This window comes from Marmota monax, unplaced genomic scaffold (genome assembly GCF_021218885.2).
Source record: "Marmota monax isolate L192 unplaced genomic scaffold, Marmota_monax_Labrador192_F-V1.1 WCK01_AAM20220418_F8-fsc01125, whole genome shotgun sequence".
Lineage (NCBI taxonomy): Eukaryota > Metazoa > Chordata > Mammalia > Rodentia > Sciuridae > Marmota > Marmota monax.
The window spans coordinates 15,444-32,107 of NW_026692205.1; the positions used below are offsets into that span (position 1 = coordinate 15,444).

The following is a 16,664-nucleotide window of genomic DNA, read 5'->3' on the forward strand; positions in this document are numbered from 1 at the left end:
TGTTGTAGTGGCTGACATTCTTCTACAGAATTACCTTTCACTATTTATCAAAGCAGGGCTTAAGCTCCATTAATCTGCTTCTACAGAGTATAATTAGCAGAGCACCAAATTTATACACTGGTATAGCAACTTAAAATGCTAAGCACACTTTTCAAACAGAAGCAAACCTATTTTTTCCATGTACCACATTGTTCTCAAAACTTCTGTGGCTACCAATAAGAAAATAATTAGGGAAGATTTGAACATATCTTGTACTTTTCATCAAGGCTAAAGTGCAAAATATCTCCATATTTCTGATATTTTAATAGGGTAAAAAAAAATCAAACACATAATAAAGGAACTAAAGTAACAGTAGGAACTAATACAAAAAGCTTAAATAAACAATTGAGGACTACGTATTACTATCAATTTAATTTTTCTTTCTTCAGTGAAATATGTCAATGACCCCTGTGCTCATAGAACTTAAGGTTTTGATTCTCTTCCCCAAGACCAGAACATCTAAACTTACAGGGAGGAAAAAAGGAAAAAAAAATAACATTGCATGACAATGGACACCAAGTTCATAAAGAGCCTCTTTTAAAAACGAGATATTATGGAAGAAAATACCATGAAAATAATAATCCTATGAGAATTGTTTTTAAGCACAGTAAGTTTGAGCCTCAGTCTTCATGAAGATACTACAGTTTATATAGAAAACTATAAATATACAAGACTCCAAGGAAAAAAAGTCAGAATACATATTAACAATCTGTAGGCCTAAAAAAAACTTTTGAGGGGAGACGGAAAGGGACGGCCAACTGAATCTTCACTTAAGAATACAGAACTATGAAAAATTCCCAGGTCAAAGGTGCTCCCAATGGAACCAAACTTTGTGAAAGCACACAACTTAGATATATTCTTCAAAGGAAAGCAAAAGTACTGAATAACTATAGTCCCTTCCAAAAAGTAAATCTTAAATTAAGGGGAAATGATTCTAAAAGTGTAAAAGAGTCTGGCTCAGAAAGAAAAATTGAACAACATATCCAAGATCTGTCCATAAAAGTAATGTTGGTACATCTTTAATATTAAAGAAACAGGCTATAAAAAAGTTCAGTCTCAGAATTGGTTTTTAAAAGCTCATTTGTGCTCCTTGGTGGGTGCGTAATAAAGTTCCATGGGTTTATTCACTTTCCAGTACTTCTCACTGACCAATTCCAAAGAAAGAGAGCCATTTAATACAGTGAACTGGCCATTTGCTGTTGCTATATAAATGGTATACTGCTTCTCACTGGCTGTATCAAGGTTCATCTGGTTTGATTCTCCCTTGCTTCGAAGTTCTTCTAAAGCTAATTTCACAGCCAGATACTTGGATAAGTGATCAACAGTGGCATTACCTGAAGTCTTTATATATCTTGTCTGTGCACTGTCATCTTTTTCCATAAGTGTGGGATGAGGCCTGAATACTAATTCAATTTCACTAGCACCATCCATTACTGGATCAATTGCCACTGTTGCATTGTTATTATCAAGTTCAAGCCCAGAATCATCACATGTTTTGGTCCCTTTGTTACTAGGGCCTGCTTCCTGATTGCTATGTGTGGATGCATTACTACAATGTGAACTGTCACCATTATCTTCTGCTCCACTGCCATTTTCAATCTGCTGTTTCTTGCCTCGCTGTAATCTGTTCATGGCCTGTATCTTCAGTCCTTCCTCAATGCTGTGACTGAGTGCCTGTTGATTATTGTGCTTGTTGATCCTGGCTAATACTCTCTTTTGATGAGCTTCATACTCATCACGACTTGGATAAATTTTGCTGATGAGTGCATCAAAGTTTGGATCTGGCCTTAGTGATCTTTTGGAAACTAGCTTTTTCCGACAAGTAGGACATTCTTTGTTGTCACTTCTAAGAGCTGTGATAATACAATCTGCACAAAAACGATGCAAACACTCCTTTGTAGTCATGGTGTTCTTCAACATATCCAAACAAATTGGGCACATTAATTCACTGTGTAGACTTCTAGGTGAAACCACAATCTCCAAGCCATCTGTTATTGCCTCCTGAGGTGTTCGTTGTAATTCATATAAATTGAGTTCCCATGTTTTGCTTAATGGTTGAGTTCTATTTGCCTGCACAGCCTGAGACATTGCGGCTCCTACCCCAGCCCGGGGCTCCGCTGGCCGCGGCCGGAGGGAGACTCAGGTATCAGCCCCCGCAGCCGCCGGCGCCACCGCACAATATGGCGAGCCTCGGCTTCCGCAATGGAGCTCGGGAAATACAACAGGGGCCGCTCAATACTCATGAAAGACTGAGGGGAAGCCGGCTCGGCCGGCGCTACGGGGAGGGTGAGGGAGGAGGCGGAGTGAGGGAGTGAGGGAGGAGGCGGAGGCGCGGGACGGGGACGTGCACGACGCGGGGAGGCCCGCGGCGCGAGGGGAGGGGGCGCCTCCGGGTGCTGGCCAGGACAGCCTGGGCGCCGCGCCCCGTCCTGGTCTAATTGTGAGAATCTTATTCCATCTTTTATTTTTTCCTTTTTTCCTCCTGTGATGAGTGATCTAGACCGCTAAGGCAGGAACTGGGGAAGTCAGACAGACCAAGGCTTTCTCAGGAGAATGCAGAGCACAGGCAAAGATGTAGAACTGAATAGTTTAGAGCAGGCTTGGAAAGTCACAGGAAATAAATTTGGTATTACTATAATTATAAAGTATGCATTTTATAAAAATATTAACTTTTTACCGTATTTTCTTTTTAATATTATTATTATTATTATTATTATTATTATTATTTGTTTTTTTTGGAACTGGGGGTTAAACCTAAGGCTTTGAGAATACAAGGCAGGTACTTTGCTACTGAGCTACATCCCAGCCCTTTTACCATATTTTCTGACTATCATTTTTGCAATCCACTTTTCCTTTTTTATTTCAAAAATATTGTGTATGTTATTTAAAAATAGAAATATTTAAATTTTATGTTCTTTGAGCAATTAGTCCTTTGCTATATGATGTTTTAGATAGATTTTAAGCTCAGAAACCCATCTTGTTTTTTAATTCAAGTATGAAATGTCTTGTTTGAGTGAGGATTTAGAAAGGACATTTAAAATCTTTAGAAAGGACATTTAAAATCTTTACACACACACATATGCTATACATATTTATATATTTCTAGCACCTGTGTATGTGTGTGAGAGAGAGCTATTATCAGACATTGGCTCACAAGTGATAGGGGCTGAAAAGCTCTAGAATCCATCGTCTGTACTGGAGACCCAGGGAAGCCAGTGGTGTAGTTCGAAGGCTTGAGAGCTAGAGGGACCATGGTATAGATTCTCCTTTGAGTCTGAAGATCCAACAACCAGGAGTGCTAAGAGCAGAAGACCAGTGTCTCAGTTCCAGCAGTCAGGTAGAGCTCATTTAAGCTTCCTCTACCTTTTTGTTTTATTCAGATCCTTAATGGATTGGACGATGTCCACCCTCAACAGATATCTTCTGCTTTAAGCAACCCACCAATTCAAATGTTAATCTCTTCCAGGAATGAGCTCACAAACACACCCAGACATAGGTTTAACCAGTTATCTGGGCACCCTGTTGCCCAGCTAACCATAAAATTAACCATCACAAGATTGAATTTACATATACACTGTGCATTCAGTCAAATTTTCTGACTATAGCACAGAGACAGCAGTAAAGTCAATGAATTCATCTAAATAACAATGGAAACATTCTTAGGTGCCTTTCACTTAAGCAATTTAGATGTATAACCAGTCAAGCCAATTATAATTCTTTTCCATTTTATCACCTAAATGTCTGGTAAAAATGTAATTCAGTAATCTAGGATCCAATGATTGGCCTCAGGGAACAGAATAAAAGATACAATGACATCCATAACCAGTGAATAGACTTAGAAACTCTTGAAGGGTAAGTGGCATTGCAATTTTTAACTTTCATTTTAATTCTGTGGTATTCAAAATGGAAGACCATGATAACTTTCTGCAAGGATCTTTACCAGGACTTTCATAATTTCTTTTTTCCCCCTCCCTTCCTAATGGAGGTATCTGTACTCCTCGTTCTCCTGGCCCTGGATAATTCTTGGCACTATTGAATCTCTTCTGACAGCAGAAAACAGTGATGAGGAGGTTGAATGAGTCAATGGCAATTTAATCTGGTCTTATTTTATTTGGCCTTGTGCAAGAAGAAACCTGATGTGGCTTGGAATTGTAATGCCAGGAATTACCTGATTCCTGCATATTTCTCCCATTTTTCTGCCTGGTGAATGACTTCTATGGGCATTTAAAGCATGTACAACATGGTAAATGTAGATTTGTTGCTTCAGCCCCTGAACTGGGTATCTTATTTCATTGCATTTAAAATTAAAGGAGGGAAATAATAGATTTTAGATTTTATTTATAGGGACAAGGCATTTGAGTGTATTCATATGAGTTGCTCTTTGATGCAGTACTGTCTTGTTTTCCTTTCAGTCAGACTTCTGGATTTAAGTGAAGGAAAAAATAACAACCAAAATAAAGGAATTTCTATAAATAAAATGTCATAACTATAAAGATCGACAACCTAAAGAATAGAATTAATATGATGTGATTAGTCTGTAAAAAAGGAGTCCAATGTTTATGTCTGGCTATGGAAGACCAGTTATGATTCAGAGAAGCTGAGACATGGTAGGAGAAGGTAGAGTAATGATTAGCAGAGAAGAGCTGGACGTAAGCATATGCAATAGAAGAAATAGCAGGAGGTGGTGGTGCTAATGTGGAAGAAAATTATTGTAGCAATTGTTGCATTGTGGCCCCAGTGGTCCATATAAGAACTTTGTTATCTTGCAGGAGGGTCTTTATGAAGAGGCCATCGGTGAAGCAAAATAAGGAGAAGAGCCCCTGAGGTGACAGAAAGAGAAGAGAATCAGACCATCTCAATGTCCTAGTCAAATCTAGCACCTTGGGGACCTCTCAAATGGATGAATTCACATGAATGATCATTGGTAAATCAACAGAGGAATTACCCAGCTAAGCCCCAACCAAATGATAGCTGTAAGCAAATGATGTGGTCATTGTGTTAAGTCACTAAGTACTGGAGGTAGTTTGTAATACAGCAAAAGATAACTGTTGGTATGATAATTGACAAGTCAAGGATGTCTCTTTCTTCTCTGGCATATTGTGGTGTTAAGTGGAGAAGAAGGCTTGAGACCACAGCAAAATTGGGTCATATCCTCACTTTGTCAATTTTTATCTCTATGGTGTTATTTGCTATTTCTGAGTTTCAGTCTTTTTAGTTTTAAAATGAGACAAATATTTCTCCTCTCTCAATATAGTTAAGACATTATGTGCGTGAAGGTTTAGGGCTATATGAAGTACACACCAAACAGTAGTTCTATTTCATATCCTCCCTATAGTTCCTTTTATCTTGAGGGGACATATAGTTATCTAAAGCCTTTTATTTCCTAAAACTAGCCCTGTGACCTGCTAAAGGCAGTTTTGTCACAGGTCAATGGACTTTGTGAATGAGTATATTTGATCAACAATCACTGTGTCTATATGAAGAAGAGATAAATTATCAAACCACAAGTAACAGATTTTTTTTAACAACAATGGCAGATTTTAGGGGTCATTACTGGAGTCCATGCACATTTGTTTCTTTGTCCCAGACTATCTGCCCTTGCCCCTCTGGAACACCACTCTTGCATGTTACAATAACTTGGGTTCCCAAGGAATGTTGAAGTTACATTCATCTTATTTTATTTCAGAAGGCACATACTATATTTCAGTTAGATTTTCACAAAAAAAGCATTCTTTCTCAATTGTTTGTGAAATTCATTCATTTAGGTAAAAACTAAACATTTCAAGGCAACACTAGATGAAATTTGGCACTCATTGATCCTCTGCCTTAGTACCAGAAGGTGATTTAGGATTTTGGAAAGGAAGTCTTATATTGTTTGTGTAATTTATGTTAAAATTTTGCAAACATCCAGTTTCCCAGCTCCCTGAGATAAAACAAAGTGTGCACACGCATACATACACATACACCAAAGGATTAAGGGGAAAAGAAATAACCTGCCTGGGCCTCAATTTCCAAATTGGGAAAAGAGAAAGTCAGGCTAGCTTTCTCAGACTGGAAGGTTTTCCAAGACTACTTCTAGCTCTGAGTGTAGTGGAAGTCTCACCTCCTAGTGCCTGCACTAGCCCTTCATAGAGAATAAGATTAGAAACACAGGTTGCTCCCCAGCAAAACTTTAATTGCAAAGCTTTAATTACAAAAAGAATCAAAATACACACTTAGGTTATGTTTTTTTTAAATTGTATTTTTATTTATTTATTTATTTATTTTTTTTACAAACTCAATTCAAACTTTAATATTTTTCCCTCTTTAAATAACAAGTACTTAATTGTCGTGAGGCAGCTATTCGGTTTTTGATAACCACATATAGGGATACATTCATAGGACTGCTTAGAAAGTCCAGGTGAAATGGATATAGAAATAGAGGCAGTGTCATCTCAGAAAACTCAGTTATATATCAAAATCTATTTTGATATCTGGAAGTTTACAAAAAGGCTGAATTCTTCACACTAATTACACTTCCTGTAACTCAAGCACTCTTTTCTTGTCAAGAGCAAGCTGAATCTTATCCACAAAGGTAAAGGTGCTTAATGCTAAACTTTTCTTCTAAGCCTACATTTGGATTGTTTAAGGAATTGATAATGAAGAAAACAGTGTGGTCTTTCTACATTTTTACTAATTTAAGATTAGAACACTAAAAATTCATTCACCAGCCATCTTCCTTTCTTATATTTTTCTTGGCACTCAAGACTATGGAAGTCTATTTTACTTTGTACTCTCACACTTACAAATAAAAACTTAAGGATATAAAGTGTGTACATTCTATAAAATAATATTGTCATTTAACCTATTTGGAGATGAGACTTTTATACCAGAATTTTACATGAGGATCAATATTATGAATCAAACTTCCTTAAAGTCAAATGACAGAAAACTCAAGCCATGTGCATTGTTTGTAAAGTCTAATGAGAGCATTTCTTGAACCATCACTACTGACAAACCAAAAAATTCTAAATATTGAAGATGGGGCAATGGGAGTAAAACACAAGTATTCCAGATGTCTCTCATAAAGTTATCAACCTGTTAAAGCCACTCTCTACGTGTCAGAAAACGTTCTGACAAAAGCCAGTCTGTCAGTAGAGGAGGTCACAGTGATATCTGCATTATTAACACTTTATGCTTCTATCTTTCTTAGAAGCAATTTGTTTAACAATTCCCCTTATCCCAAATCCTTAAACTCAATATTGTAGGCACAGAGTATAAGCAAATCTGGGATGTTCTCCAACAGATAAGCAATAACATAGCTATGTTATTCTCAAAAATACTGTTTAGATATTTTTTCCTATACAATCAAATGTTCAGTGGCCACACTTTCAATTAACAATCTGCATTAGTTGACATTAAATGCATTTATTGTGCCACAGTCCATCTAGGCTTCCTTTTAGGTATTTTTTTTTAATATGTTTACGAGAAAATACCTGCTTTAGGTTGACTTAGGGATACTGACCTATAAGGACATCAACTCCACTTTTAAGGTTAGACTATTATTGGGTTTGCTGAAGGAAAAAGGTTGGGGAAAATAAAAAGAGATCACAACAAAGCTCTTTAGGTCAGTTAAAGGCCATATCTCTAGCTGGGAGAATAAAAAAAGTTTTTTTCACCAGCTCATACTCTAAAAATTAATGACTCTAATATCAATAGAAAAGAGAAACAAATCTTCTAATAACCAGCTCACTCATTAGCAAAAAAGCAGTTTAACTCAAATGCTTTCAGACCAAAATATAACACAACCTACCCAAACTGCCTCATCCATCAGTCGGGGAAAAAATTGCTTTAAAAACCTAAATAAACTTGATATTTCTTACGAAGATAAAAATGGTCCAACTCCTGAGAAAGTGCTCAGAAGAACTAAAGGTGGAGTGAAGGCAATGTCTAGGGATTAACATCCCACAAATAGTTTTTAAGAACCTAGAGTACCACAAACACACTAAACTTGTCTATGAATTACAGAACAAGATATTGCTGCTGCTTCTTTTTATCTTTAGAAATAAACAATATCTGTAGGCTCTGCCCTTCAATGTGAAAGCAGGAAATAAGGAAAAAAAATAAAATTGAAATCATCTGACACCCAAATTTTGGGACCATACATTTTAACTGTGAAACTAAACAGATCTACCTTCTCCTTCTTTCAAGACAACCACCCTATACACACACACACCAAAAAAAAAAAAAAAAAAAAAAAAAGAGAGAGAGAGAGAGAGAAAGAAAAACTAAAACAATCCAAACATGATTATTTTTAAAAGTCCTTGAAAGTAAAGAAATGAGGAAAAAAAGGAACAAGTAGGGAGGAAAACTTAGGAAAGGCGGGGGACAGGGGCAGGGAATCAATGGGCCTCTCTTTTATTTGGCGACAAGCAAGTGCAAGAAAGTTCATTTGTAATTTGTTCAGTTGTCTGTTTTCTGCCCATCTGCATTCTGACCAGAAGGGACTTTGAGGTTTTTCTGAAGCACATGAGCATCTGCAGGCTCTATCCTCTTATAGTAGTTCTTCTTTGTCTCAATAATCTCAAAGCCAAACTTCCTGTAGAAGTCAATTGCTGACTCATTGCTGATCTGAACGTGCAGATAGATGTTGTCAAAAGTGCCATCTTTTTCACAGATGTTTAGGACGTGATTTAGCATTTTAGTTTCTATTCCTAGCCTTCTGTAAGGTGCAAGACATCCTAGTGTCATGATGTAAAGTCTCTTCTGATTCTGTGAATGATCCACCCTGCAGCATACTGCACCTACAGCAATATCATTGAAATAGGCAAGTTTTGCTAGCTCGCCAACCTCCAGCACATCCTTGTAGAACTTGTCATTGTAGCTGACTGGAAAAATGACCTGGTTCAATCTCTTCAACTGTTTAATATTGTGTGGTGTTACATCTCCCGACTCAATCCGGCTACCTTTCATCTTCCCCGCCTGCTGAGGCCATCGTTACCACCGCTATCAACGCCGTCGTCCTCGCCGCCCGGAGCTCTAGGGGCCCTCCAGCCCACAAGCCGGCCTCCTCGCCTAGGGCACAAAGCTGAAGGGGTGACTGAGGCCGCGAAAGTTGAGGGCGGCCCTGAATCTCCGAAGGGGGCGGGGGTGTCTCCAGCAGCCGCGCTGGTGCCGCGGCTTCTTCACACGTGCACTCAGGGCACTCAGCTCCCGCCCGCCGCCGCCGCCGCCGCCAGCCAGTTAAATTGTATTTTTAATTGTGTTTTGTCTCCATTTTCTTTTAAAAGAGAAACGAAAACTTCAATTTGCCAAATTGCTGTACATGTTTCCTTGCTGGGTAGTTGCCCTAGCAAGTTAACCTAAAATGATTTTCTAAAATGTATTTTTAATGAGAAAATCTGATCCCTGAAATTTGTCTTAAACATTTTTTTTTTCTTCAAACCTCTTATAGGACTCTGGAGTTTCCATACCTTAGTGCCAAGAGCATAGCAAAGGAATCCAGCTCAGTTTAGTAATTACTTGTGTTACTCTAGCTCAAAGTTGTTTTGCTCTTAATGGCTTAGGAGAGCCATTTGAATACTTTGATTCTTGTAATAAAAGTTCTAATGGGGAAAGTAGGTGAATGCCCATGTAATGTTTAGCCTATTAAAACAGTGATATTCAAAGCTTTTGCAGATAAAATTCTTACCAGGGACTATGAATAAGGACAGGTCAATTGTAAGGAAAGCAAGAAAAAAATAAGAAAGTCAAAGTCAATTGGGAGAGTCTTTTCCTTCTTCAAAATAGGGCCCACAATATAGGGGAATTTATTTTTTCTCCCTTCTTATTGGAAGAGGGAAGATTCTCCCCAGTAATCTGCTGATTTCATCCTAAGCATATTAGTTAGGCTTCCCCAGAGAAACAGAACCAATAGGACACACACACACACACACACACACACATACACACATACACACATTATATATGAAGAGATTCATTAAGAAGAATTGGCTCACCCAATTATGGAGATATGGAAGTCCAGTGGACTGCAACCTGGAGACCCAGAAAGCTGGTGGTGTCATTCAATCCAAGTCCAGAGGCCTGAGAAAAAGGGAAGCCACTGGTGTAAGTCTCAGTCTGATGGCAGACTCAGACTGCTCATGCAGGCAGGTAGAAAAAAGGGACAAAGTCTCCCTTCCTTATTTTCTTGTTCTAGTCAGCCCATCAGTATTGGGAAAGGCCATCTGCTTTCCTGAGCCAAATAATTCAAATGCTTACCTCATTTAGAAACACATGCACACACACACAAATAGAAGTAATGTTTGAAAAATATCTGGATGCTCCATGGTCCTGTCAAGTTTACACATAAAATTAACCCACATACCAAGGCTTCTCAGAGCATGTTTGTTTAACTATAGTTTCTCAAACTATCTGTGGTGAACAAAAGTTGCCTCCTTCCCAACCACTGGGTACTGACGCTTGTGTGAAATACAACCAAAATGAACCACAAATGTGGTACATCCACACAATGAAATATTATTTAAACATAAGAACATATGAAGTATTGATAGATGCTACAACATAGGTGAACCTACGAAGTAAAAGAAGCCAGACACAAAGGGCATATACTGTATGATTCCATGTATGTGAAATGTCTGGAGTGAATGCCCATGTAATGTTTAGCCTATTAAAATATTCAGGCTGGGGATGTGGCTCAAGTGGTAGTGCGCTTGCCTGGCATGCACGGGGCGCTGGATTCGATCCTCAGCACCACATAAAAATAAAAAAAATAAAGATGTTGTGTGCACCGAAAACTGAAAAATAAATATTTTAAAAAATTTCTCTCTTTCCCTCTCTCTTAAAAAAAAACAAAAACAGTGATATTCAAAGCAAGAATATGTAGAGCAAGAAAGTTGATAAGGGCTGGGGGTTAGAGTGCAAATATTGAAGAGTGAAAATTAAGTAGAGTCAGTTGTATTCTGACTCTAGTATTGCAGTATGTATATACATGGCTGTATAACCAATGTGATCCTGCAATCTGTACATGTGGAAAAATGAGAATTCATACCCTATTTGAATCAAATGTATGATATGTCAAGATCATTGTATTGTCTTGAGCAACTAATAGAAAAAAGAAAATTAAGTAGAAGTGATGAAATGTTTTAAAATTGACTGTGGCTGTGGATAAATGTTATTAAATTATATAATTTTAATGTGTAAATTGTATGGTTATTATTTAATACTAAGAAGAAATGAGCTATTAAACCATGAAAAAATATGTAGGAAACTTAATGATCATTACCAAGTGAAATATTGCAATCTGAAAGGCTATAGAACACAAAATTCCAACTATGTGACATTCTAGAAAAGGCAAAACTGTGGAGACAGTAAAAACATCAGTGGCTTTCAGGACTAGTGGGAAGGGAGAGAGGGATGAATAGGTGGAGCACAGAATTTTTAGGGCAGTTAAACCATATTTTATGAAAACAGAGTATTAGATACATATCATTATACATTTGTCAAAACCTATAGGTTTTACAACATAAAAATTGAAGCTTAATGTAAACTATGGCTTGAAGTGATAATAATGTGTCAGTGTAGGTGCATCAATTTGCAACAAATGTACACTCTAATTTGGGATGCTGATAGTAGGGGAGGCTGTGACTGCATGGGAATAGGGGGCTATGAGGATCATCTATACTTTCCACTTAATTTTTCTAGGAATCTAAAACTGCTCTAAAAACAGAGTCTATTAAAAAAAAGAATAAAACAAGCATGGTGGCACATTCTTGTAATTCTGACTATTCAAGAGGCTGAAGCAGGAGGATCACAAGTTCATGGACAACTTATTGAGATCCTGTCTCAAAGAGAACTTTCTTAGCACATTCGAGGCCCTGGATTCAATCTCAAGTATAGAAGAAAGAGGAGGAGGAGGAGGAAGAAGAAGTCAAGGAGGAGGGAGGAAGCATGACTATCTCATAAGGCCCAACTTGAGGGAGTATTCCCTGATTCCCTGACCCATCTCTCCCCACTTAATCCTGGCAGAAAAACTACTTGTTCCTTTATATAAGTTCCCACTGTGTATTATTCCTGCTTCTTTTATAGTTTGCATCACATTGTTTTATAGTTGTTTTGGGATCTCACTTCTTGAACTACAATCTACTTGAGGGCAGAGGCAATGTCATATTTTTTTTGACATTTATACAGTACTGGAAGCATCACACAGTAGAGATAGATGTATATTGTGTGAATGTATGAAGAACCTCCTATAATGAATCTTTTTTCAATGCAGTTTTAAAATAAACTGCAATGAATGATTCTCTTTAGGCTTTGGGGTATCCTGAAAACAGGCGCCTTTAAGAGGTTTCTCCCAGGGACAGTGGTCAGGACGACAATGAGAGAGTATTGAGGAAAGTTCCTAGGAAATTGAGAATATACAAAAGTCCTAAACTAAGAACTTATCCATACTAAGAATCCTCACATAGTAGCATATTACTCTAGTAGAGCTTTGGGCAAATACTCCTCCTTGGAGACAATATAAGCAATTGAGAAATTTGGGATAGGACTTCTGTATCTTTGTACCTTTCTGTATCTTATGTACCTTTGTAGGTAAATGGGGAGATGTTAGGGGACAACAAAGGGATGACTTCATTGTAGAGGAAGCTATCTCAGCTACCACCCAATGTCTCCCTGAAGTGCTCTAGTGGGAGCATATAGAAGTCTTACAGTTTAGATAAATGTAAATGTGTGAATGTTTTTCCTGAGAATATATCCCCAGGAGGGATGAAGCTTTACTGTTATTCATTTTTAGCTCAGTGGGGATCATGGTATGTAGTTAATATTTCTTAAAAACAGACTTTACATAAAGAAAAATGAAATTATGTAATTTTCAGGAAAATGGATGGAACCAGAGACTATTATGTTAAGTGAAATAAGCCAAACTCAGAATGTCAGGGTTCATATGTTCTCTCTTAGATGCAGAAGTTAGAGAGGAAAAAGGAAAAGAAAGATGGGGGACGACATCATAAAAAGCAAAGGGAGATCAGTAGAGGAAAGAGACCAAAGAATGGGAGGTGGGGAGGAAGGGAGAAAGTGTTGGGGAGTGATATTGGCCAAATTCTATTATTACATTGTGTGTATGTATGAATATGTAACAACAAATCCCATCATTATGTACAACTATAATGCACCAATAAATATATGGATTTTTATATAATTTAATATGATTTAATTAAAAAAACCTTAGACTTTAAGAAGACAATTGAGAAAAAAAAAACAAAAAACTAGAGACACTGCTAAGATCAGAAAGGAAGTTACCTGAGAGGTGACAGGGCACCCAAAATAGCTTTCTTATCTTCCCAAATTTGCCAGCATTTAATGGACAGATGCACATTTTTAGCCACACAACTTCTTTAATTTTGGGACTAGGGCCTATGTCTTGTTCTAAGAAATCACTTATTAATATTGTTTTAAATAGAAGCATTGAGACTGTAGGGGATTTATTAGTCAGGGCTCTGCTCCTCCTTTGCTGTGTAATCTATAGAAGTCACCACTCTCAGTGTCTTACCCTCTTTGATCTTGGTTTTATTCACTGAGAAAATGGGCTTACCAATACCTGTCCTGCTTACCTTGCAGGGTAGTTGTGAAAAATCCATTGAGATTGCTGGAAGTAAAGGTTATGTGAATTGGACAAACAAATGATTATGTACAGTTGATGTTGGTATAGGAAGGGTAAGTGTTAAGAAGCTCCATCACTTAATATCAATGGAGTTTATTGGTGGCACCAAACAATTGATGCATTTAGTCTCTGACTCTTTTAAGTTGTGAAGGACCTTCTATCATATTCTGGAAAGAATCTTATTAGCATTTAGGAAAAGCATTATTATAAAAACTTCTTGCAGGTTTTAACTCTAGGCACATATGTGTATTTAAGAATATCTAGTCATACTGGCCATAGGATTCAAGATGGCAGATTAGAGGAAGCCTGCATTTTCAGTTGCTTTATAACTCAGGATTTAAGCAGCAGCAGAACTGCTTCTCAGTGAGCTCGGTAAAAGACAGAATTCACTGGAGTTCAAGATGAGACAGTCAGAATCTCTTAGAGTCTCAGAAATTTGGGTGCATTGAATTAAGAACAAGAAAGAGGACCTTGGTGTTAGCATTAGGGGTGCTAGTTCACAGAAACAGAGAAAGAAACACAATGAACAAATTTTGCCTAAAAAACGTGCAGATCAGAGGCTGGGAATGTGGCTCAAGCAGTAGCGAGCTCGCCTGGCATGTGTGCGGCACTGGGTTCGATCCTCAGCACCACATAAAAATAAAATAAAGATATTGTGTCCACTGAAAACTCTCTCTCTCTCTCTCTCTCTCTCTCTCTCTCTCTCTCTCTTAAAAAAAAAACAGCAACAACAACAACAAAAAAAAGTGCGGATCAGGAAAGCTGTCTGAATTTAGCAGATCCCAAGGCTGCACAGTGAAGCCGTGTTTGAAAAGCACTCGGTGTTTCTCAACTGGCCAGCACAGAGCTGAGGTGAGAGCCACCTTGAGGAGGCCATGCTGCAGCTGGTGGTGCTGAGCAGGCTGGGACTGAGCCTGCTCTCAGGGACTGAGCCTGGGAAGGCTGTATTAGTGTGCAGAGGTATGTGTAAGACCAGCCCAGGGTTGGCTCCCCTGCCCTGTGAATAGAATTCTTGAGAGGCTCCTGAGATCCAGACTCCCAGCAGCGACCATCATCTGCCTGGTCCAAGGAGTGAGTTGGTCTAATCTTTCCAGAACAGGTACCCACCAACAAAATCCTTCAGGCCTGAGTAGAGCTAAACCCCAGCCGCTGTAACTTCCCTTTTAAAACTTTGCTGCAGCCCTTCCCTGGCAGTGCATCCTTCTGGTCTGTTCAGACAGAACTTCGATGGACAGTACCCCCCATGCCATCCTGCCTTATACTGCTGAGGAGGGAAGTCGAGAGCTATTCCGACCAGTTTCGGTTTAAGGCCTCCAACTGGAAGCTTAGTGAGCAACACAGAAAAAGAAAGGGGTCAGAAACATCCAACCCTTGCTCTTTCTCTTTCTCTTGGCACATAGCTCAAGAAAAATGGAAACGAGGACAGTCTGGCACCGGCAGTGGCCATCCATGCCCATCAACAGTTTTGACCACCTCAGTGAAGATAATTCTTTCATTTTTCATTACGAATCTTTTTTCCTCCCGTGTGTGTGTGTGTGTGTGTGTGTGTATGCATGCGCGCGCGTGTGTGTATGTGGTGTCTGTGTACTTGTTGTATTGTCATATATATGTATATATATATATGTGTGTGTGTGTGCATCTATCTATATATATAGTGTACTTTGACATATTATACATACATGGGGTATGACTTCCCATTCTTGTGGTTATACACAATGTGGAGTTACATTGGTTGTGTATTCATATTTAAACATAGACAAGTTATGTCTGATTCATTCTATGGTCTTTCCTATTCCCATTCCCCCTCCCTTCCCTTCATTCCTCTTTGTTTAATCCAATGAACTTCTATTCTTCCTACCAACACTGCACCCCTTATTGTGTGCTGGCATCCACATATCAGAGAGAACATTCAGCTTTTGTATTTTGGGAATTGGCTTATGTCACTTAGCATGATAGTTTTCAGTTGCATCCATTTGCTGGAAAATGTCATTAGTTTTCTTCATGACCGAGTAATATTCCATTGTGTATATATACCACATTTTTTTTTTACAGTTGTATATGGACAGCATGCCTTCATTTATTTATTTTGTTTTTGTGTGGTGCTAAGGATCGAACCCAGTGCTTCACACATGCAAGACAAGTACTCTGCCACTCTGCCACTCAGCCACATCCTCACCCATACCACATTTTCTTTATCCATTCATTTGTTGAAGGGTACCTAGGTTGGTTCCATAGTTTAGCTATTGTGAAATGAGCTTCTATAAACATTGATGTGGCTGTGTCACTGTAGTATTCTGATTTTAAGTCCTTTTGGTGGGATGAGTGGGTCAAATGGTGGTTCCATTCCAAGTTTTCTGAGGAATCTCCATACTGCTTTCCAGAGTGGTTGCAACAATTTGCAGTACCTTTCCCCCCACATCCTCCCCAACATTTATTGTTACTTGATTGTTGATAATTGCCATCTGACTGGAGTGAGATAAAAATCTTAATGTAGTCTTAATTTGCATTTCTTTAAATGCTAGAGATGTTGAAATTTTTTTCATATATTTGTTGACTGGTCGTAATTCTTCTTCTGTGAAGTGTCTGTTCAAGTCCTTTGCCCATTTATTGATGGGTTATTTGTGGTTTTGGTGTTAAGTTTTTGAGTTCTTTATATATCCTGGAGATTAGTGTGTGTGTGTGTGTGTGTGTGTGTGTGTATGTTGCGGTGGCAAAGATTTTCTCTCATTCCATAGGCTCTCTCTTCACATTCTTATTTCCTTTGCTGTGAAAAAATTTTTAGTTTGATACCATCCTATTTATTGATTCTTGATTTTACTTCTTGTGCTTTATGAATCTTGTTGAGGAAGTTGGTTCCTAAGCTGAATGATGGAGATTTGGGCCTGCTTTTTCTTCTAGTAGGTTCAGGGTCTCAGGTCTAATGCCTAGGTCCTTGATCCACTTCAGGTTAAGTTTTGTGCAGGGTGAGAGATAGGGGTTTAATTTC

The 16,664-nt window shown here is 38.3% G+C and overlaps 2 protein-coding genes across 2 annotated transcripts; both read right to left on the minus strand.

Moving 5' to 3' along the window:
• Nucleotides 1–373: 373 nt before the first annotated feature.
• LOC124085260 (E3 ubiquitin-protein ligase RING2-like) lies at nt 374–2,226 on the minus strand. The gene has a single exon (XM_046432827.2). The coding sequence runs from the start codon at nt 2,125–2,127 to the stop codon at nt 1,117–1,119; it is 1,011 nt and encodes a 336-aa protein (XP_046288783.1). The 5' UTR covers nt 2,128–2,226; the 3' UTR covers nt 374–1,116.
• A 6,112-nt stretch (nt 2,227–8,338) lies between these two features.
• LOC124085275 (N-alpha-acetyltransferase 50-like) lies at nt 8,339–9,084 on the minus strand. The gene has a single exon (XM_046432831.2). The coding sequence runs from the start codon at nt 8,989–8,991 to the stop codon at nt 8,482–8,484; it is 510 nt and encodes a 169-aa protein (XP_046288787.1). The 5' UTR covers nt 8,992–9,084; the 3' UTR covers nt 8,339–8,481.
• Between the last annotated feature and the right edge of the window lie 7,580 nt (nt 9,085–16,664).

What these genes read in the sequence shown, in the direction of transcription:
- LOC124085260 (XM_046432827.2), bottom strand. Translation starts at nt 2,127, where the DNA reads ATGTCTCAGGCTGTGCAGGCAAATAGAACTCAACCATTAAGCAAAACA.
- LOC124085275 (XM_046432831.2), bottom strand. Translation starts at nt 8,991, where the DNA reads ATGAAAGGTAGCCGGATTGAGTCGGGAGATGTAACACCACACAATATT.